At 44.8% G+C, this 22983-nt stretch overlaps 1 protein-coding gene across 2 annotated transcripts in view; it reads right to left on the bottom strand.

Annotated features, from left to right (window-relative positions):
* PPEF1 (protein phosphatase with EF-hand domain 1) overlaps positions 1 to 22983 on the bottom strand; it is a 43757-nt gene that overhangs the window by 8046 nt on the left and 12728 nt on the right. For both annotated transcript variants that reach the window (XM_083734316.1, XM_083734317.1), the window contains 12 exons: positions 21303 to 21417; positions 18314 to 18360; positions 10939 to 11105; positions 10011 to 10047; positions 9027 to 9176; positions 7752 to 8081; positions 6749 to 6934; positions 5116 to 5258; positions 4544 to 4650; positions 2587 to 2750; positions 2309 to 2393; positions 742 to 1303 (listed from right to left, as the gene is read on the bottom strand). In XM_083734316.1, coding sequence (XP_083590442.1) covers positions 1110 to 1303; positions 2309 to 2393; positions 2587 to 2750; positions 4544 to 4650; positions 5116 to 5258; positions 6749 to 6934; positions 7752 to 8081; positions 9027 to 9176; positions 10011 to 10047; positions 10939 to 11105; positions 18314 to 18360; positions 21303 to 21417 — 1725 coding nt within the window. In that variant the 3' untranslated portion in view covers positions 742 to 1109. The remainder of the gene's footprint in view (positions 1 to 741; positions 1304 to 2308; positions 2394 to 2586; positions 2751 to 4543; positions 4651 to 5115; positions 5259 to 6748; positions 6935 to 7751; positions 8082 to 9026; positions 9177 to 10010; positions 10048 to 10938; positions 11106 to 18313; positions 18361 to 21302; positions 21418 to 22983) is intronic.

The following is a 22983-nucleotide window of genomic DNA, read 5'->3' as shown; positions in this document are numbered from 1 at the left end:
AACTCTTTGGTTCATTCATTTTCATGATCTTAGGCGCATGCTGCTAAGACTTCAGGTGCCAGTTTCGCATGATGTAAAAGTCACAAGTGCTTACGATGTAAGAATGTACCGTAGTCTCGATTCCTTCCAGAGCATTTGGAAGGAATGAACTTTTGATACTGCAGATTAGCGAAAGTCATCAAATAATTTATGCAGTTTGGGAAGTATTTCACCTGTTCTCTGTGTAACCTTAAGATATCATGACCAAATTTGCATGATAGGTCATGAAATCAAGAAGCTTTATGTTTTGCTTTATGTTTGGCTACAACTGGATGCCATTTTGAATTAAAGGGGTGGATTAAGTCTTATACTCCTGCACTGATTTTTTTGGCTGAGGGATGCTGAATACAAGACCACTAGCAACAACTCTTTTATACTAGTGCACCTAGATGTCTCTTATCAGTTGTTGCAATACTGCCATATTGCAGTAAATTTTAAATCATGGAGAACTGTATGCTGGGACACTGCCCCAGTTTTTGTCACATGAGCAGCAGTGCTGAGATCATGAAAACTGAGGGAAAGTTACAATGTAAAACTATGATTTTCCAAGTGAATGAAGTTGCAAAAGGACTTTTTCTAGAAACAACACAGAAAGGACCGCTTAATTTTTGCTAGTTTTCTAGATCACGGAATATCAGTTTTGCCCCATTAGAGATCTATAACCAGCAAGACCTACACTGTTCTTCAAACCTGAAACATGACTGGATTTAATTTTTTTTTTTGTCTGACACAACTGTATGTTTCACAAGAGAGAAAACACTGCATATGAAAAAGCCATCTAAAGGAACCATTATTAGAGTAACCCTGAGATTATTAATATGGCACTACAGCAGTTATTGTGGACAGCATAGCTTATATGTGTTTTAACCATATTTTTTCCATTTACCTATACATCTCATTAGCAGCATTCTGCCAAATAGCTACACTTACATATCATAAAGTAGTGCCTTCCCCAGCCAGTCTGTTTTCTAGGAACGCTGCTCAATCAAACTTAATAGTATTAAGGCAGCAATTTATTTTAAGCAAATGTGCAGTGCGGGGGGAAGGGGCTTGTCAGGAATTCAGCTTCTTTAGTGATTGTACCTATTCTCAAATTTATGGACCACATTAAAAGCTTCCAGAAATTCATTGAAGTCAATGCTACCATCTTTGTTGAAATCGATGCTTCGGGCTAAGCTGTCAATGGATTCATCATCCACATTGATTCTCAGATGCAAGTTGAAGAGCTTCCATGTCTGACGGAACTCATCAACAGAGATAAGACCTAAAAAGAATTGGAAGGAAGGGGTATGTCACTGAAAGTACTGCGCACAGACACAAACATGAACACACACATAACTGTTGGAGAGTTAATGAAATCTGGAAATGTAAGAAGACTCTGGACTTGAATTTAGGGTGCCTAGGCATCTTATAACAAGCCTTGGCCACATTTTGTTTATATAATAAACAGACTACTTCAATTAACTGTTGTGTAGATGTGCCCAAAAGTGTTCACATAGCTGTCCAAACCAAATCACTGTACAGGCCAAGACCAGGGAATGGGAGAGAGTGTGTGTACTTAGCTATACCAGTCTCAATGGTCAGTACAACCATGAACCAGCCCTCAGAGTACAGAACCAAGATGGGGACATAAGAAGAAGCAAAACCATAGTCGCTTATGGTCTGTAATACTGGAAGAACCACCCATTCCCTGGCTAAATGGTATCCCTGCCTTCTATCTAGAACATGGGTAGGCAACCTAAGGCCCAGGGGCTGGATGCGGCCCAATCGCCTTCTCAATCTGGCCCGCGGACAGTCTGGGAAACAGTGTGTTTTTACATGAGAAGAATGTGTCCTTTTATTTAAAATGCATCTCTGAGTTATTTGTGGGGCCTGCCTGGTGTTTTTACATGAGTAGAATGTGTGCTTTTATTTAAAATGCATCTCTGAGTTATTTGTGGGGTATAGGAATTCGTTCATTTTTTCCCTTCAAAATATATTCCAGCTCCCCACAAGGTCTGAGGGACAGTGGACTGTCCCCCTGCTGAAAAAGTTTGCTGAACACTGATCTAGAGGGACAAATCAGTACATCGGTACACAATACCTAGCCAGGGAGGACAACAAATGTTTCTAGTTTTCAGTCGCCTTGTTCCCACACATATCCACTGCTTAGGTTTTCTAATACTGATGAAAATCAAGCAGCTTCTACAAATATCCCTCAAAATTTCCCCCTCCCCCTATCTATGTTTACTTCTAATGCACCACTTTGGGAAACTGGATTTTAACATACCTGAATGATCTTTGTCAATCATATTAAAGATAATCTCCAAATCAGCTTTGTATCTACACAGGGTTTCCACCAAAAATGGCTGGACCTGAAAAATGTTTTATCAGAAATCAGAATACAGTGGTACCTCGGGTTGCAGATGCTTCAGGTTACAGACTCCACTAACCCAGAAATAGTACCTCGGGTTAAGAATCTAAATAGAATTAAGTGCTATTACAAGATCTTATTGTAAAACATCTTAACAAGGCTGTGAAGGTCAGCTGCTTCCTAAACTATCTCACCTCTTTGATGGGTAGCTGGATTTCAAAATTGTCAAAAGATGAAAGGTATTCAACTCTACCATCCTGGTCCAGGTAAACCAGCCGTGAACGCAATGTTCTCCAGGGAAGATCGAGACATAAGACAGACTCCACTGCTGAAGCCCACTCACCGGGAGAAATCTTTCCTGTCAAAAACAAATAAACAAAGAGCTCCCAGGATTAGCATTTTATGGTCAAAAGGAAGCAGGTGAGACAATGCATTTCTTATTGAGTCACTACACTGAGAATAGATTATATTATTGCAGGAGAAGTTCTGGAGTTCTGCACACTGAAATAACAATGTTAAAACTGTTAATTTTAAAAAAAATTGCAAAACCCAATGGCTTGGATCCTAACAAGGTAAGACACAAGGCAATTTTTATGTCCTGGTTCACCACACCATCTCCCTGAGAACCTTCTCTGGAGTCATATGGGTGTTGCTGAACAACAAGGAATGGGACATGGGTGGAGAGAAAAGGCTGCAAACTTTCCTGCCACGAACATCCTTAACCTACCATCTTTGAACCCCAGCCTAATTTTGGCTGATCCCGCACATATCCCCATCCCATGTTGCTCAGGGGAGCCTCCATGACAGCCCAGAGAGACTTTCTTGGGATACTTTCCTTCTGTGAAGATCTGCAAGTTAACTTTTTTAAAAAGATGCAAGACAAGAAATGTCTTACCCATCTGAAATGCAAGATGAGGAATTGCAACAGAATTCATTCCATCTGATATGCCTAGATGAACATGATTTGAGATCAAAGCAATCACTTATTTTAAGGACATCAGATTGGAGCCTGCCAGGGGGACGGTTCATAATATTATCTAATTTTTTTACATCAGAGATGCATAAGATATTAACAAGAAACTTGCTCACTTCAAAAGATCGCACTGTAAACTGAAAAATTAATTCTCTAATACAAATTTTTTCTTGCATATGTGTACTGCAAAACACATGGGGGGAGGAGCTCTGATGCCTTCAGGAATTGCCACCTCATTCAAGAGGGTAGCTTAATATCCAATTTTTTCTTGTGTGCATGAAAGGGTTCCATTCATGTGCACAAGCCGAACATCCTGCAGCTCCCAGGATTAGCAGAGTGGATTTTGGATCTGGCTATGATTGTCCATGTAATTTGACTAAATTGCATATAGAGGGCACCAATCCCTCAGCTGATGGACAGACTTTATTTCACTGGTGCCATCTGTGCAATTTCCAGTACTTATCTAAAAGATACCGGTCCCAGAGATTTTTTCTTTTAAAGATGCTTATCTGGAATCTCCATTCACAATTACAAAACCTCTACTATCAGAGACTACTTCTCTTATTTTCTGGCAGTAGATGTTAAAAGTTGGCTACCTGCTAAGAAAAAGTGTGTAGCCAATCCTCCTTCAAATATATGTCCAAATATTTCCCACCGACCTTTTTGAACTCCAGTGTGCATCGTTTCCCACTTATTAAACCCCGTTTGCCATTTTCTTGCCTGATTAAAAACCTTTAGGAGTTGCTTGGGTTTTCATCATCAGGGCTAGCCCTGACACAACCTTCTTCAGATAGCATTACAGGGCGAGGGGGAATAGATGAAGGCAGAAATTGGTGTAAATGAATGGTGTTGGCTTTCAGTGCGGGGGTGGTGGTGTTGAGCATTGTTGGATTGTACTTCAAGTGGCAGAATGTCTTGGGCAGCATTGTCCATTGTCAAACATCCTTTGATGTAACCCACCATTCTCAGCTACCTAATTGTTAGTATCGCTGAAATGCAAATCTTGGGGGGGGGGGTCCTGCCACTTATGTCCTTCTCTTACAAACTCTATGCATCTGCTTCTAACCTCTGCTTTCTGTTGATTTGCCTTCTATCTCCCACTGATCCTTCATAAATACAGTCACTTACATTACAGTGAAATGGAGCAACTGCGAAGTGCTGCTTTCAAATTGTGTTACCTGTATAATTTGGATCGTACTGTCTAAAAGCAGCAATCAGTTCCGATTTGTGTGTGTAAAGTTTCTCTCGCAAGCACTTCAAAGCAGACAGCTCAATTGCAGTCACCCTACAAGGGAAGAAAGTGATTAGAATGGACAGTTAAAGAATCAAAAAATCTCTCCTGAGCTGTTTAACAGCAACTCGGCATTTACTAATTTCCTCCATCAACTTTCTTTACTTTGAAAGAGTAGCTCCCAAACCATGAACTGCTTTAAAACTGCTGAAGGTTTTGGCAGACCATTTAATGATTTTTCTGCCCATTGTATAAATTGCAATTCCATAGAATTCAGACTATAATACAAAAAAATGCAAAATAAAAATAAAAGAAGCACTAACAATACAGTTAAAAATAAATTTGACTATTTAATATGATGGATGTGCTGTCTCCCATCTTCAACCACAATTCCACACCAGCTGCCATGAATGAAGCTCAGTGACCACTGGTGGTGGACCAGAGCCAGGGGAGAGTTTTGCATTTTCAGTTCTGTTCATAAATCTTTAAAAACTAATATGTGTGCCCTCCTTCTCCTACCTCTGATGAAGAGTCTCTTTGCGTGTTGATTTGCTGACTTGATACTGAACAAAACGAGGGATCAGATCTGGGTTTAGTTTGATGTAAGCACCGCGATTACTTCCCTCTGCATAGTAGTTTGAAGCAGAAAAAATAGTGATAACCTAGTTTTTTTAAAGGAAACAAAAATGCATTTTAAGTAATGAGGATTTCAAGCTTGATCTGGCAAGATTTTAAACAAGTTGTAGGCTGAACGAAGCAATATTCATAAGTATGACAAAGGCTAATATTGTGAATGAAAGCACCCTTTCCATGGCTGATACTAGGAAAGTGAAATGTTCTTTGTATTTGAGATTACATCCAGGGTCATGAGTCTCTTTGTGCATCAGGCTTTAACAAAACAAAACAAAACCTTAATTCAAGTACTGGGCAAATTGTCTTTCTCTAGGACACTGAAGAAAACAGTTCTGCAGAAACTCCATGTGATAAACATGCACAGCTCTTCTACTGAGTTCAAGGGCAAGTTCCACACCTACATTTGTCCTGAACGAATTATTTTATTTATTTGTTGTTGTTGTTTAGTCGTGTCTGACGCTTCATGACCCCATGGACCAGAGCACTCCAGGCACTTCTGTCTTCCACTGCCTCCCGCAGTTTGGTCAAACTCATGCTGGTAGCTTCAAGAACACCGTACAACCATCTCATCCTCTCTCATCCCCTTCTCCTTGTGCCCTCAATCTTTCCCAACATCAGGGTCTTTTCCAGGAAGTCTTCTCCTCATGAGGTGGCCAAAGTATTGGCACCTCAGCTTCACGATCTGTCCTTCCAGTGAGCACTCCGGGCTGATTTCCTTCAGAATGGATAGGTTTGATCTTCTTGCAGTCCATGGGACTCTCAAGAGTCCAGCACCATAATTCAAAAGCATCAATTCTTTGGCAATCAGCCTTCTTTATGTTCCAAGTACTTTATTTATTTATACAGATATTCATATACCACTATATCATAAAAAAATCAAAGAGGCTGACAGTAAGATCTATATATAATAAAAATTCAAATCAGATTATTATCAGCTATTTTGGAAAGATGCATACTGTATTGCCTGCATAAGTCTAGTGAGATAGGAAAGTTCTCAGCTTGCATTTAAAGGCTGAAGCACCTGCTGAATCTCTACTGGCCGAGTAGAGCACAAGGCTGGGCCAATGACACTGAAGGGTCTATTATTTCGTGTTGATGCCAAATGAGCCTCACCAACTCAGGGGACAACCAATGACACCCCTGCAGATGATCTTCCAAGCCATTTAATGAAGTATGGATTGGTGACCATGATTGAGCCATGAAACGGCTCAGTGGAAAATAAGGAGGGAGAGGTGAAGACAAAAATTAGGAGTGGCTGGCAACTCTCAGCACCCTTAAACTACAGTTCCCAGGATTATTTAGGGGGAAGTCAAAGTGGTATAACACTGCCTTCAATGTATACTGCAGATGGGGCCTAGCAGACGACAAAGACTCTGTGCTGATCACAAGTACCACATAAATATGGTTAGTGACTTGTATCTGGCAGACAGAAGCTCCTGCCTTACTCAGAAAAGCCCAGAGACTTACAATAAATGAAGCTGTCAAGACTCTGAAATTTAATCTGTAAATTTCTGGTTACCTTTCCATTATGACTGATCTCATACCCATCCTGCTTGCATTCGTGAGACCGGATGAGCATTTTCAAATTATAACGTCTTAGCAACCTGGCAGTAACATCTGGTCCGAAATAACAACCTCCTCCTCGAAATTTGTTTGGTGTGCATCCATTCTGATGTTTCGGATCACTCCAGAGAATATCCACCACCTTTCAATAGCAATTAAACAAAATGCTAGTGACCATTCACGATCCATCACTGGAATAATGTAAATTCATAAAAAGCAGAGTTTGGTGGGTATCTACAAGGTCATCCCATCACAGCATGTAATGAGACTCCCTCCCCCTCCTCTCCCCATACACTCCCCAAATCTACTCCAGAGTCTTGGGGGAACCCCTAAGATTGGAAAGTCCCATCGCCCTAATGGAAACCCTTGCTGTGACAGCACTATGTTGAATAAAACCCTTAGAAAGAAATATGAATCATCAGGTTGTGAGGATCCTAACTGGGTTTAGTTCAAAACAATATAATTTTATTGTACTGGTGGTGGCACAGAATGTTGGCTCACATAAGGAATGTTTCCCTCTCTGAGGGAAAGAAAGATATCTGTTTGGCGGCAGTTAAACCTCACAAAGTCTTTGGATTTGAGGGAGGTAGTGTTCAAACAATCACCCCTCACGTGATGAGAGAGGGGGAGCATGCCTATAGAGTATACCATTGGAGAACCCATTCTGTGAAGGAACTCGGACCCTTACACCCTTTTGATTCAGCCCAACATCATCCTCAAAGCATGAATGGGTGTTCATTTAAGCACTCACATACTGACTTGACAAATCAGCCATTTTGTTTTGTCTGCAAGCTTCTAGCAACTATAATTTGATATTAAAGTAATTAGCATGCTCATTACATTATCTTAAAAGCTTGTTTCCAAGTTGTTTTTTTGAAGATTATTTCTCAAATGTTAACATTTTAATAGCCAATATTTGTGGAGGAGGGGAAAGACTCTTATATACAGCTCTGGCATACTTGCTTCCACTCCTTTGTTGTTAATTCTGAGGATGCGTGTGGTGAGGTAACACTGTGAGGCTTAAGATATTGCACTTCCGGAAGAAGACTAGAACTGCCTCTGCCAGGGAGGTTGCCAAGATGCTCTTTGCCATCAGACACATCCCTACTGTATCGCCTTCTCTTGCTAGGTGCTGATGTGGACCTCGTGGCCTCTTTGAGAGAGATGTCCTGCCCGGAAAGGGACTTCGTGGCCTCCGTCCAGTGGGAACAGGTTTCTACAAGACTAGCTCCACGTGGCTTACAGACTGTCTCTGCATTTGACTTCACTGGCCTCAGCACAGACTTCAGCTATAAAGACAACATGAATGATCACCATTTATTGGTCTAGATCAGCACAGGCATATTGCTGAATTCTGACCATGAAAGTGAAAATATAGTAGCTGATCTACCAGATATAGGTGAGAAACAATTCATAAACAAGTGTTGATCACAATGGAATTCTGCACAAAAGTAAATTAATTTAGCCCTGAAAGTGTGCTATCTTTAATGAACTTGGGCCAACGGTCAAGGAGTGAAGCAGCTCACCCGGTGAGGCAGCAATAGTCTCCTGGCAGGGACGCCACTCCCAGTTACTGGAAGGAGGGAAGCAGCAGTGAGACCAGGGTTGCCGAGGGACACTGATATGAGCACTGGATTTTCTCTGCTCATGCAGCCCAGACCTTCTTGCCACCTTGCCCCTTTTCCACACCTCCCCAGTAAGTGACAGCAATCTCATTGCTGGGAGGCTATTGCTGCAGCACTGCTTCTCCCCCCAGGCAGTGCCAGTCCTTGGGGCTTCAGAGGCAAAGTACCACTGCCCTCCCAGCTTCCAAATACAGTATGTTGCTGGTTTGTACTGGAAGGAGAGGGGTAAGGCATGGAGAACTTGGCGCTGCGCAGTGCAGCATGATGGAGCCAACCCGCAGCTCTTGCCATTATGCACCTGGACTAAAAATCACGGTTAACCCCTTAAAGCATTGTTAAGGTGACTATTAGCCTTAAGGTATGGTCTAGAGAAAGTATTTACTAGGGCCACATAATGCAACAAACTAAGGCATTTTTTTAATTTGTTGTGTTTTGCTAGTTTACTCCTTTAAATTTTCAAAATGCTAATGGCATGTTTACGTAAAAGAGTTAAGATACACAAGGTTAATTCTCATTGATTTCAATAGCATTTATGTGTTGATGAGATGGATTGGAGCCAAAAAGAGCAGAACTAAAGAAAAAGAGCGTCTTGCGAGTTTAACACCTTACCTTGTTTCTCTGAAATAAATTAAGGAAATTCAAATCAGTAGTGTCCGATATCCCTCCATGTAAAATAAGAACTTTGCTGTCAATTATAGTTGCAAGAGGAAGCCAGCTATAGACATCTTCCAGAAGATGTAAAATTGCTGTTCCATAGCACTATGAAGTGAAAATAAAGGCGATTAGGTAACAATCAGAAGGTCCCTGAAATAATAGCAAATTGATGAGCTTCATGGGTGGTTTCTCAAAGCCATAAAATAATGAAATGAAAACTATTTGTAAATCTATGCTTGCCCCATCTCTGAGTCACCTTGGCCCGCCCCCCACTTACCCAAGCGGCTAGCTACACCGCTGAGCACATGGGGAAAAATAAAGGGGTTCTTGTGAGTAGGGATGAATGAATCTACCACTTTTGGTTTCTCTCTATTTCTGACTTTTCCATTCTTAAATTCTTCAATACTCCACATTTCCACATTCATTTTTTTAAGTCCTCATGAAAATTCATCATTTTAGTGCAATTTTTTTCCTAATACACATTTGTCTGCAATTTTGCATAATATACATATTTTACTTGATATACAAATTTCCCTGTTTTAATGCACTTTTGCATGTTATATTCACTAATATATGCATGTACACACACACACATTACACTAGTATATGCATTTTTGTACACATTACTTGGCTGGACAACTGTATAGCAAAAGTCAAGAACGTGTGAATTTTGAAGGATTGCTGAGTTTCAGTTCACATATTGTTTCAGAAAATGTAAATTGGGTAAGTTCACCATTAAATGCAAACTGAATTCAATTTACTTCCCATACTTACTTATGGGTAATGCTTAAAACATCTCTGAGTTCAGTATTCTTTACAGAACTAAGGTCCATAAAATTAACTTAGGGCTTTGAAATGCAAGGAATGCAGTCTGTATCACTTAGCTAAAAGGTGAGGTTGCTAACCTGATGCCACTACCAAAAACTGCCAAATATTTACCTGATACTTCTTCATAACTTCTTTTGTGAAACCATATCTGAAACAGGTTAAAGGTTATTTCAATAGTGGATCACACTCTCTATGTATCTATATGTAAGATATAATTCTTTCTTCCATATTATAGGTTTATAACAGAGGGGGGATCCATTATCATTACCAGAGTATAGCAAGACAACAGAAATCAGAGATTTGAATTGTAGGATATTTCTGTTGCGTATTTCTGTATCTGCACCCCAGATACAGATTTCCCACTTATTTTATCAGTATGCATCAAGGAACTTTCCCATACTCTGGTACATTTAACTCTGGTAGAAAGTTTTTGTCCAGTGCATGGTTTGAAACAGGGGTGAGCAGATTTCAGGCTTGTGGGATCTACTTTCAGCAGTATAAGATAGAGCCAGGGATGTGGTGGGCGGATTAATTTTGTTGTTGCCATAGTAAATTAACTTAGAGTCCTTGCTGAAATGCTACAGAGATCTACCATTATGTTCCAAACTCCTTCCTTCCCACCTCTTATCTAAAGCAAAAGAAATAAAAAATAAGGTTTTCTTTTCCAGTATTTCTGTATATTGAAATGCTGAACCATAAAATAACACAGTGCTTCTGCCTTAATTTAAATATAATGCTGCCACAACCTTCAGATGCCAAGGCCATTTCTAAAGAGTAAACAGAGTCCAAATTCTAACCGAAATGCACTACAATAATTTGATTATTACTTTCCATTATACTAAGCTACAGTAACATGTATAGAGGGAGCTCATAGACAGTATCTACTGATCTGAAATCTGAGCAAAAATTACAAGTGCATCTCTCAGTTATCAGATCAAGTGTTTCAACTGGAGGCTTTGGGAAGACAACACATGTAGATTAGGCAAATGAAAGATAATATATCTAGCTAGCTGGCTAGCTAGCTGAACAATGGCGATACCTAAGATTCATGATATGGTCCTCATGGTTCCCTCGGTTCAAGTGCAAGTGGTTAGGGTAGACAAGTAGAAAGGCAAACAGGATTATTAGTATTTCTATGGAATTTTTCCCTCTGTCCACAAAATCCCCATTAAAAATGTAGGGGTTTTCCTCTGAAGGAAGTCCATTCTGTAAAAGAAGAAAAATGACAGCATCATGTGGAAGTACAACAGAAACTAATTTTTGCAAAACAAGAGTTGTCTGGTCAACAGGGCACTGCAGAACTGTAGGTGGCCTCACCTCCTCACTGATGCCAACATCTCTTTTCTAGCACTGCCATATCACAGTAGTAGCTGCACCTGTGCCCAGGTGAGCATCAGGTCCTTGGTGACAGATGGAGGACACTAGGGATGGTTTTACGTATGTTCACCTTGAGCTGCCATGTCCACACAGTTCATAAAACTATTCATTTGATATTACTTTTATATGAACCATTTAGGAATTCTTTATTATGCTTGTCCTAACCAATTGTGGAAAACAATGGTTAGATGTGCATCTACTCTATGACCAAGGAGTCCAAGTCAGCATACGTTCTTCTTCCCTGTGTCCCCCAATTTTATCATCACAAGATCCATAGGAGGTAGGTTAAGCTAAGAGGGTGAATGGCTGGTACACGGTTGTCCATCCAGTGAGCTGTGCAGCTGTGTGGACATTTAAACCCTGGTCCAATACTCTAAACCAAGCAGTGATGAACATTTTGGGGTTATACCTCCAGGGTCTGTGGGCCCATGGATGGTCTGACAAAAAGTGTATGTAGCCACCCCACACACTCCTACGCACACACAGAGTCTTTGACACACATACAGGGGAGCCTCCCTTCCTCAGCTGATCTGATTTTCCTCCCCCACTCATAAAGTGATTGATCTGATTGATGGGGAGGGAAGGATTTTGTGTCCACATTTTTGGTGGGAGGAAGGATGTTCTGATGCTGCCAAAATTAGTAGGAGAAGCTGGAAACATTTGCTTTGCGGGGGGGGGGGGGTTACATCTCTCAGGCCGCTGGGCTTGGACGTAGCCACCCTGCTCAAACCACTACACCGCAATGGTTCTTTGGGCTCCTCTTCCAATCTCCCATAATGATCATAGACAAATCTGAGGCTGAAAGGAAGGGAATGTTGATGAAGCTGAGTCCTATTCGTGCAACGTATCTAACTCTGTTCCAATTGCTCTGTCCCCTGCTGTTATGTACTGAGTCGAATAGGATCCAAACTGCAGCAGTCTGATTGGTCCTAGAACAATAGGATTCAGAATGCAGCAGTCTGATTGGTCCTAGAACAATGCAGCAGTATGATTGGTTGGCAGGAACCACCCAATCATGCTCCAGATTGAAGTGAATCCACAACCTGATTGGTTTACAGTACAATTCCGGAATTAGCCAATCATGTGCAGCCCATTGTGTAAATAATGTATATAAGGCAGATACTTTGAGGGGACTTTCATTCATTCCTCCTCACCACTATGAGCTGAATAAAGAGCATGAAATCACTTTGCGACTCCGAGTATATTTCACTGGCGACGAAGGTGGGATCCCGCTGAGCTGACTGCCACACACAGCACCGCAGCACCGCCACCTGCCGCACCGCTGCCTCGCACCGTGTATCCAGGCTTCAGCTCCGGGACACAAGGAACTCAGAATGGCAACTGACAGCAGCTTCTCGCCGTTCAACCCAGCATCTGGAGACTGGGAAGCGTACGCCTCCTGTTTCACCTTCCTCCTAGAAGCCAAAGGGGTCACCGATGATGAAGACGCCAAGAAGAGGGCAATATTCTTCAGCGTCTGCGGAGAGGAGACATTTGAAATCGCCCGGGCTCTCCTTGCGCCTGAAGACGTGGCTACTGTTCCATACAAAACAATAATGGAACAGCTGAAGGGGCACTTTTCGCCACAGCCCTCAGTGGTGGCTCGTCGAAATGCCTTCTACGCAAAGCGGCAAGCCCCTGGGGAAACCATAACTGGGTTTGTGACCTCTCTCCGCCAAGCCGCCCAGTTCTGCAACTTCTCAGAGCTGGAGAACATGCTTCGTGACCGCCTCGTCGGTGGCCTGAGGGATGAGAGGCTGCAACGACGCCTCTACGCTAAGAAGAACCTAACGTTCCAGGTCGCTCTGGAGGAGGCCCTGGCAACGGAAGCTGCCGAGAGGTCGACACAAGAGGCACGGCCGAGCCAGCCGTCCCAACCGAGGGTCCACCATGAAGACCTCACCGACGACTCAGGATCTGACAGGGAGGAGGTGCACCGAGTACAGCAGCGCACTCAAGCAGCCCACATACCACAGCTGCCTCGACGAGAAGGAGGGAACTGCGCAAGCTGTGGAGAAAGTCATGAGAGGAGGACCTGCCGTTTCCGCAATGCAGAGTGCAGACAGTGCAGAAAATCGGGACACATCGCCCGGGTGTGTCGGGCTCGGCCCACCCGACGCCAGGCATCAGACGACCAATCCAAGAGCCCCAGGTCCCGGGGCCCAACGCACCAAGGCAACTCGACGGAGCTCACGGACTTCCAGGTATACCAGTTGCCCCACCCCAACATAGAGAAAATTTATGTAGAGGTACAGATAGAGGGGGCCCCATGCCGCATGGAGCTTGACACGGGTTCAACTCTATCCATAATCTCGGCAAGGACCTTAAGGAAACTGTGTCCTACTGGGGGTCCCAAACTCAGGCCGGCCCCATTCACCCTCCGGGACTTCCAGAAACGTAAGGTCCCCACAATGGGGGTGGGGACCTTCAGGGTGCAATACCGAGGGCGGACGCGGCAACTGGACTTGCTTGTGGTCAAGGGCCCCTACATTAGCTTACTGGGATTGGCATGGTTTGGACCACTGGGGCTAGCTGTCACCGGGGTGAACCACACTAGCTTACAAGTGGACGTGGACGCCATATGCAAGGAATTTCCGGGGGTTTTCGATGGGAAATTGGGACAGTATACGGGCCCCCCCATTGCTCTACAGCTTGACCCCGCAGTACGACCGGTCAGGCTCAAGGCCCGCCAGGTCCCGTTCGCTCTGAAACCCCGTATAGACGAGGAATTGGACCGGCTCGTGGAGCAAGGAGTGCTGGAACCGGTACCTAATGCCCCCTGGGAAACCCCAATCGTCACACCTGTCAAGCCTAATGGTTCAGTCCGCATCTGCGCAGACTACAAATGTACCATAAACAAGGCCCTCACGGCCCATGCATACCCAGTGCCAGTGGTCAGCCATGTCCTTGCCACCCTGGCTGGGTCGAAAATTTTTGGCAAGCTGGACTTGGCCCAAGCATATCAACAGCTGCCAGTAGATGAGGCAACAGCAGAGGCACAGACGATTGTGACGCACAGAGGAGCATTCAGGGTAAAGCGGCTGCAATTCGGTGTCAGCGTGGCACCAGGCATATTCCAGAATCTAATGGACTCTCTCCTTAAAGGGATTCCTGGCGTCACCCCCTTCTTCGATGATGTGTTGATTGCCGGGCCCACACCAGAGGAGTTTGAGGACCGCCTCCGCACCGTTCTGCACCGTTTCCAGACAGCGGGTCTCAAGGTAAAGCGGGAAAAATGTCTACTAGGAGTGCCCCAGGTGGACTTTCTGGGATTCATGGTGGACGCAGAAGGGGTCCACCCGACTGGGGACAAGGTACGGGCCATTTGTGATGCCCCAGCGCCCAAAAACAAGACTGAACTTCAGGCCTTCTTGGGACTATTGAACTTTTACCATTCCTTCCTTCCCCACAAGGTGGCGGTAGCGGAGCCCCTACACAGACTCCTGGACAAGCGGGCCCCTTGGGTGTGGGGCCAGCGCCAGGAGGCCGCATTCCAGGCAGTCAAGGACTTGCTTGTCTCAAACTCGGTCTTGGCACACTTCGACGAGAGGCTGCCGGTGGTGCTAGCATGCGACGCCTCACCCTATGGCATTGGCGCTGTCCTGGGACACCAACTCCCAGATGGAAGAGAGGTACCGGTGGCATACTTTTCCCAGACACTCAACGCAACCGAGCGGAACTACTCACAAATCGACAAGGAGGGCCTGGCAATCGTGAAGGGAGTAAAAAAATTCCATGATTTCTTGTACGGGCGGCCCTTCACCGTGGTGACTGACCACAAACCGTTGCTTGGCTTGTTTGCCCCCGAAAAGCAGACCCCCCAAGTGCTGTCTCCTCGTGTCCTCAGGTGGTCAATTTTCCTTGCCAGCTACCAGTATGCACTGATTCACCGCCCTGGGAAGGCGATGGGCCATGCGGACGCCCTCAGCAGGCTACCACTACCAGAAACAGGCCCCGACCCGGCACCTGCACAAGAGGTTATGAGCCTGGAGCTGCTTCCTGACCGCCCCATTCAGGCACAAGAAGTTGCACACCATTCCAAGAAAGATAGGGTCATCTCCCGGGTCCTGGACTGGGTGTGGAGGGGATGGCCCAGCAGCAGCCCCGGGCCAGAATTCGCCAGCTACACAACCCGCAAACATGAACTGTCGGCCCACAAGGGGTGCCTGTTATGGGGAAGCAGGGTCGTTGTTCCCCAGCCCCTCCGCAAAAGGGTCCTCACAGCCCTACACGAGACACACCCAGGGGTAGTAAGAATGAAGGCCCTTGCCAGGAGTTATGTGTGGTGGCCAGGGATTGATGGAGAGATAGAGGCCTGGGTCAAACACTGCCAGGCCTGCCAAGAATCCCGCCCAGATCCCCCAAGGGCCCCAGTCCAGTCCTGGGAGTCCGCCCGAGCACCATGGTCACGCCTGCATGTGGACTTCGCTGGCCCCTTTCAGGGGAAAACATTCTTCATAGTGGTGGACTCCTACACCAAATGGCTGGAAGTCGCACTGGTACCGTCCACTTCTACATCCGCAGCCATCCGGGTACTACGCAGGCTGTTTGCAACGCACGGGCTCCCTGACACTCTCGTCTCAGACAACGGGACTGCATTTACGTCAGGAGAATTCCAAACCTTCACAGCGCAGAACGCCATCCGCCACATCCGTTCGGCGCCATTCCACCCTGCCACCAATGGCCAAGCAGAACGCATGGTGCGGACCACCAAGGACACCCTTCGCCGCATGACGCAAGGGGATTGGGAGTACCGCCTTGCCACATTCCTTCTAGCACAGCACAGCACCCCCAGCTCAACGACTGGCCGGAGCCCCGCTGAACTACTAATGGGTCGGCGCCTTGCAATCAGATTGGACCGCCTTCACCCCGATAGAGCTCAGGATGAGGTAGTGGTGGGGGAAGGCGGGAACCCCCGGACCTTCGAGGCCCAGGGCCCAGTGTACGCAAAGAATTTTGGGGCAGGCCCTGCATGGGTACCTGCCACAGTCACCAGGGTCACTGGCCCCGTGTCGTACGAGGTGCTAACGGATGGGGGGCAATGCTGGCGCCGCCACTGTGACCAGATACGGCGACGATTCCCGGGAGAAAACCAGGAGGAGGAGGACAGGTCAGAGGAGTCCCAGGGGAACAGTGGGGCAGTGAGGCCCATAGAGCAGCAGGGGCCAGCAGGAGAGGCAGAACCAGTAAATACAGAGAGGTCCCGGGACGCCGAAAGGACACCGGAACCAGAACCACGACTGAGCGAGCCGGTGGCGCCAGACCAAACAGCCCCATCACAGCCAGCATCCTTGGAACACGAGCCAGAACCTGAACCCCAGACCAGGGAACACCCCAGGCCGCAACGCACACGTAGGCCACCAGCGTACCTTGAGGACTATGAATGCGACCTCCCGGGCAGGACTGGAACTTAGAGGGGAGGGGTGTTATGTACTGAGTCGAATAGGATCCAAACTGCAGCAGTCTGATTGGTCCTAGAACAATAGGATTCAGAATGCAGCAGTCTGATTGGTCCTAGAACAATGCAGCAGTATGATTGGTTGGCAGGAACCACCCAATCATGCTCCAGATTGAAGTGAATCCACAACCTGATTGGTTTACAGTACAATTCCGGAATTAGCCAATCATGTGCAGCCCATTGTGTAAATAATGTATATAAGGCAGATACTTTGAGGGGACTTTCATTCATTCCTCCTCACCACTATGAGCTGAATAAAGAGCATGAAATCACTTTGCGACTCCGAGTATATTTCACCTGCCTAGTATATCATAAGCCGCCCAGAAGTCCAAGGAGGAGCAGTAGAATGAAATTTTGTCGAATGAATTTTAGCAGGTTCTCAAAATGCCTGCAATCAACGCTTATGTAGCCTGGAAAGCCTTTTTTTTGCAGCGCCAGCTCTTAATACACCTTTACATTTGACATTGCATTTACATTTCAAATGTGAAAATCCAATTTACTTCAAAATACAATATATTATGCAGCATGCTTGCTTCCCCTTGCTTTCCTAGAACATTTCCCTGGCTTTTGCTAATGCCCTTTTCGAGGCTGGGGATGAAATGAAAATCCATAGCAGCAGGCAACGAGAGTGAAGACAGCTTTCCAATGGTGAGTGGAATGGGGGGCTGCTGCTGCCAGTGCCTCATTAGAGTGCCTTCTGGGTTTGCGCTTAATTAGCTCCCTTTGTCAATCTGCCTTTTAATTCCGCTCCAGGATGTCTATATGCATAGAATCAATTTAACACAGGCTAATTTAGCAACTGGCAATTTAAAATATTACGGGTTTGGGGTTCTTTTTTGAGGAACATGATGGGAAACGGCATCATTTAACAATGATTAGTGCAGTGAATGGAAGTGTCTCTAAACTGCCTACTTTAATTAAGCCAAGGTGTTATTCTTAAGAGAAGCCGTTAAAAAGCATTAAAGGCATGTTATCTAGTTTAACTGGCTTCAGACCATGTTAGGGTCATCACTTAAGGCCTTTAGCTATTTCCCACCCACCCTTTCCCATCCCCTCCAAAGGCAGCGTCTGCTTGTACATGGTGCAATTTGAGGAAGCAAAATGAAAGAAATACAAGCCACACTGTAATCTGAATCTGGGACTATAAACTCTAGTGGGCAGTCCTTCAATACACCATGCTTAGAGGGCAGTAGCAATATGATACATATGTTATTATCAGAGAGTTTGGGGAAGTTGTCTTCCCTGAAAGCTCCCAATGGAGATCATGCTACACAGCCTGGATAAGGTTAAGCTTCTGTCCCTCACGAACAGTTTGAACAACAGATCACCTGAGGCTTTGGGAGATTCCCACCTCCCCCCCCCCCAACTTCGTTTATACTTCACAAAAATCGCAAGGAGTATCGTCGTTGAGGTTTGATACCCTCCAGTCCCCTGCAGATTGTGCCCTTCAGTCGACATTCAGTCCTGATTAACTGAGTGTGGAGAACGGAAAGATGGCCATAGGCCAAAAATTGATACCAGAACGGAATCCAGCAGCGCTGAGGCACCGTTAGGAAACAGCAACGCCAAATTTACTTACTTTGTAGAAAATCAGCAAAAGGTCATCTAGCTTTCCATGAAGATCGCCTAGAAAGGACACAAATATTCACAGTCAGGCCACGGGACCACCAATCGGGCAGGTAGAATACGCAAGACTGGAAGCAAACAATGATTATTTTTTCCTCCCCCAGGCAGGGTCTAGAGCTGATGCATGTTTGTGAATGTTGTAAAGCAATGGTATGAAGCACTAACTGCATGGTGGTCAACTCTTGAATCCAATTCCCCAGGGGAGCATTTTGCATTCCCTGTGCACCGGCTGCTTACAGTAGACATTTTGTGAAAATATGCACACACATGTATGAAACCATAATATGAAACACAGCAGGTGCAACTGGTTAACTGCCCACCCACTGCCCAAAAGCATTGGGAAGCTGTGTTGGAAGCAACAGGGAAGGTAGGAGGAAGCAGCCGAGGCTTAATGGTCTCTCTCAAACTGCTATTTGAAGAACAAGATTATAAAATCCTTTTCACCCTGAGAGCTACATTCCTTGGTGGGCAACCTTTCGAGTGCCACATGGAACTGGTGGTCAGGGTCAGAGGCAAAAATGAGGAGAACAACAAATGTAATTTTTAAAATTTTTCTATAGTATACTAGTTAACACTCACACTTGAGTTGTTGGCGACGTGCAAGCGAATCCTAAACACTACACTGCTATTTTCCAGGCAAATATGACCAGGGTAAGAAAGCTCTCGAGAGGGAGGGGGATCATATTGAAAATGGAAAGGAGGCTTAAAGGAATTTAAAATGGGAAGAAGCTATTTTAGGACTTTAAAACAGAAAAGGGGGGTGGGGACATTAGCTTCGTAATATGGAGCATATTAAGCCCTTTGAGACCAAACCCAACAAATATTACTATGAAATAATAAATTAAGTATTTTGATTGGATTTAGTGGGGTTTAAATGACGCTCATTAGAGGAACTCTCATATATGCAACGCATGAACCAGATGAATATTTAATGCCTGTTTCAATGTAGAAAGTTAAAAAGGATTTGACGGAAGTGACATAGATCTCGTTTTGTGGCAATCAACATTTTGGCTCAAACTTCAGTAAAAAAATACACTTTCATCTGTCATTAAGGATGTTTTGAGAATGAAGACTATTATTTGCTTGAAGGACACATCAAAAAATCTCTCAGATGCTCTTTCAATTGTGCAAATGAGGACACCCGTTGGAGGATGTATGTACATTGATTATCAAGGCCACACGCACACGTGTGTGTGTAGAAGTCTAAGGATATTTTGTTCTTGCTTACTAAAGCTCATTCAATGGTATAAACCTGTAAATAAAAGATATCTTATCTATTATTGCACTGAATGCTTGAAGCATCTTTTATTAAAATTTGGTTTCTCTCTGCACCTGCAGCAGTACAATTAATTTATTTTGTGTGCGTGTCTTCTCTTGATTTGAAGAGAGAGACTAATTATTACTAGTAACCATTTAGTGCTGTCTTGCAAGTGGGTCTCCTCAAGCAAATCCAGGAAGTCCAATCCCGTCCATTCACCCATCTATGGCAGTGTAATCAAGGCCAGATGACTGAGAGGCACTTAGATGTTGCCATCTTTAGCTGACTCTTTACGCAGGTGGCCAACTGGTGATCCATGGCCACAAAGCAATTTTATTTGGGCTCCAAATGGATCCCCAAATCTCAGGACAAAACATTTTGCCTCCAGTTTTACTCTGTGGTTTTTCTTCTTAAGAAAAGAAGATTGCTTATAATACATATACTCATATACTAGACAACCACATATGAATTTGTAGTTGTTTGCATATATAAGTGATACATACTTTACTTTCTCTTTTTATGCACCTTTTCTTTTTTTCCCCTTTGGTTCAACTGAAATACTTTCAATCAAACACTAAAATAAAAAAAAGATTGCTTTCTGAATTTCTGCATGAGAGAAAGAACATGCACTTTAATGTTCGGCCTCTCTCTCTCTCTAAATATACACCCCCTCAGAACAAAGACTGCATAACATTTCCCCACTGAGACATCCATATATTGAGGGGGGGGGAGGGAGGGAGAGAGAGAGAAAGAGAGAGAGAGAGAGAGAGAGAGAGAGAGAGAGAGAGAGAGAATGGATCATTGATTTGCTCATTTTCATCACAGTGTGGATATGTGTGTGTGTCCCCCCAGAAGAGGTATCAATGAACTGGGATTTTCTTCTATCATGATCATGTTCACGAACCGTTTGTTGAAGCACTTGTGGGAAGGCAAGAGGTGAAAGAAATTATTTACCACACAAAGTAGCATTTTACAGATGGAAAAGCAGCTCTTTTCTTAAAAGTTTGCCAGATTTAGTCACTGACTCACCCAGCAACATCTGACAAGGGGGAAAAGTGGGAGGAAGTGTTCGGCTTACTTTAAAAATGCCAGGCGATGAGTCATCAGCCTTCCACCACCCCACCCCCAATAATAAAGGGAAGACAGGAAGGATTTGTACTGCAAGGGGGTTTGGGAAGTGTAACATTCCAATGGCAGCTATAAAGACCACTTACCACTGGCTGGTGGGGAGTGGGAGTTGTGGTTTGGCCTGGCCAAGGTGGGTTAAGGCTTACTTTAGGCGTAGCTGGGGGAGGGGTTCATTTCTGTCTGGATGCACAGACAGGGGCTGATGGGCCATAGCACCCTCAAAATGGTGGTTGCGGGGAGGCGGTTCAGCCCAATTTGATGTATGCCATAGGGCGACCCTTAACCTTGGTTATCCCTGCCAAAAATCAACCAGTAAGCAGGCTGGTTGAGTCAGGATACACATCCAATGCCTACGCCCAAACCTGCTGACACCTGTAATCAATAAAGCTGTGGCCTGCTTAAATCTCCTTTTGGTTGTCCTGTGTTTATTGCACCTACATATTGCCTTGACCCTACAGCGTCTGGGCCTGCAACCACAAATGCTAGACAGTCCTACAGATTCACAATATACTTTAGATATCAACCCGGTGCCACATTTCTCTTAAGGAGAACTCACCACAGATGGTTATTTCCTTGGTATAAGAGGTGGAGAGGTGTGTGATGTTTGGCATCTGCTGAAGGACCTTCCTGGTCTCATGTAGTAGCTGAAGAACGTATCGGGCGTGGAGGTGCTGTACGGAGTCATGCAAGAAGAAGAAGAAGAAGAAGAAGAAGAAGAAGAAGAAGAAGAAGAAGAAGAAGATGATGATTTTGGATTTGATATCCCGCTTTATCACTACCCGAAGGAGTCTCAAAGCGGCTAACATTCTCCTTTCCCTTCCTCCCCCACAACAAACACTCTGTGAGGTGAGTGAGGCTGGGAGACTTCAGAGAAGTGTGACTAGCCCAAGGTCACTCAGCAGCTGCATGTGGAGGAGCAGGGAATCGAACCCAGTTCCCCAGATTACGAGACTACCGCTCTTAACCACTACACCACACTGGCTCTAAATGATATATTACAGAGAGTCGTTGGAAGAACTTCATCACCAAAACCCAGTGAGCTTTGTGCTTGCACACAGTTCTTGTCAGCGTGACAAACATTTTCCAGTCATGACTGCAGACTTGGGGGATCGTTACTGCACAGATGAGCATGGAGATGGGGGACATCTCTAATGCAGTAGCAGCGTTGGTGCCCATACTATATTAAGAATCATCATTTTATTTGTATGCCACCTTTCCTTAGGTAAAACCATGCTCAAGGTGGCTTACAACATTAAAAGATTTACATGACTTCACACATAACAAAGTAGCTTAAACATGGAATAAAACACATCAAAAAGCACACAACCGAATTGAACAAATGCCACATAAATCATAATATCTAAAACAAAGATACAAAAAATTGATATCAATAACAGAAACAGAAACCCCTAAGCAAAACTCAGCCTCAGCTTTCATAGCTGGAGTCAGTCAGTCAGGCCACTGCCTTCCTCAGCCAGGCAAGGGGGCAGGGAGCCAGCAAGGCAAGGAGCAGGCCTTCCAGGACTCACAGCCAAGATGGCCTCTACAGTAGCCTCAGCTTTTGTAGCTGGAGTCAGTCCAGGCCCCACCCTCCCAGGTCAGGTGGAAAAAGGCAAGCAAGGCAGGGATCATACTTTCAATATTGGGTTGTAAGTCTGTGTAAGGGATGTAGCTCTGTGGTACAGCATCCACTTTGCTTGCAAAAGATCCCAGGTTCAACTCCCAGCATCCCCAAGTAGAGCTGGGAATATCCCCTGTTTGAAACCCTAGAGAGCTGCTGCCAGTCAGTGTATACACTGAGCTAGATGAACCACTGGTCTGGCTCAACATAAGCCAACTTCCTATCTTCAGTAATGTATCCCGCTGACCCTATTGTTTTAATGCGCTTCTTGATATTGCCAGAACAGCAGCAGGTATACCCAGAGACTGCGGAGTTCAGTTTTAGTGGCCAACAGATCAAAGGAAGCAGAAATGCCATGGGATGGGATATCCAGCTTTGCAATGTCCGTCTTTCAAATTAAAACATATCCCATTATAGCTAAAGAAATGGAAAGCATAGGGCTGTGTGAGTCTCCTGCGCCAAATGCTCTCAAGAGCAGCAAGTGCCAAGAATGACTAAGCAATTGCTAAAAAAGCGTGGCAGTGGAAAGAATTATGTTTTCTTCTCTGATGAATGTATTGGGGTGAATAAATAGCCTTTCAACAGGAGCAGGGCTGGCAGAGCAACCTTTTTCGTA

This window comes from Podarcis gaigeae, assembly GCF_964106915.1.
Source record: "Podarcis gaigeae genome assembly, chromosome: 4".
Classification (NCBI taxonomy): domain Eukaryota; kingdom Metazoa; phylum Chordata; class Lepidosauria; order Squamata; family Lacertidae; genus Podarcis; species Podarcis gaigeae.
Note: the sequence above shows the minus strand (reverse complement) of the source record. Positions and strands in the feature narration are given on the sequence as shown.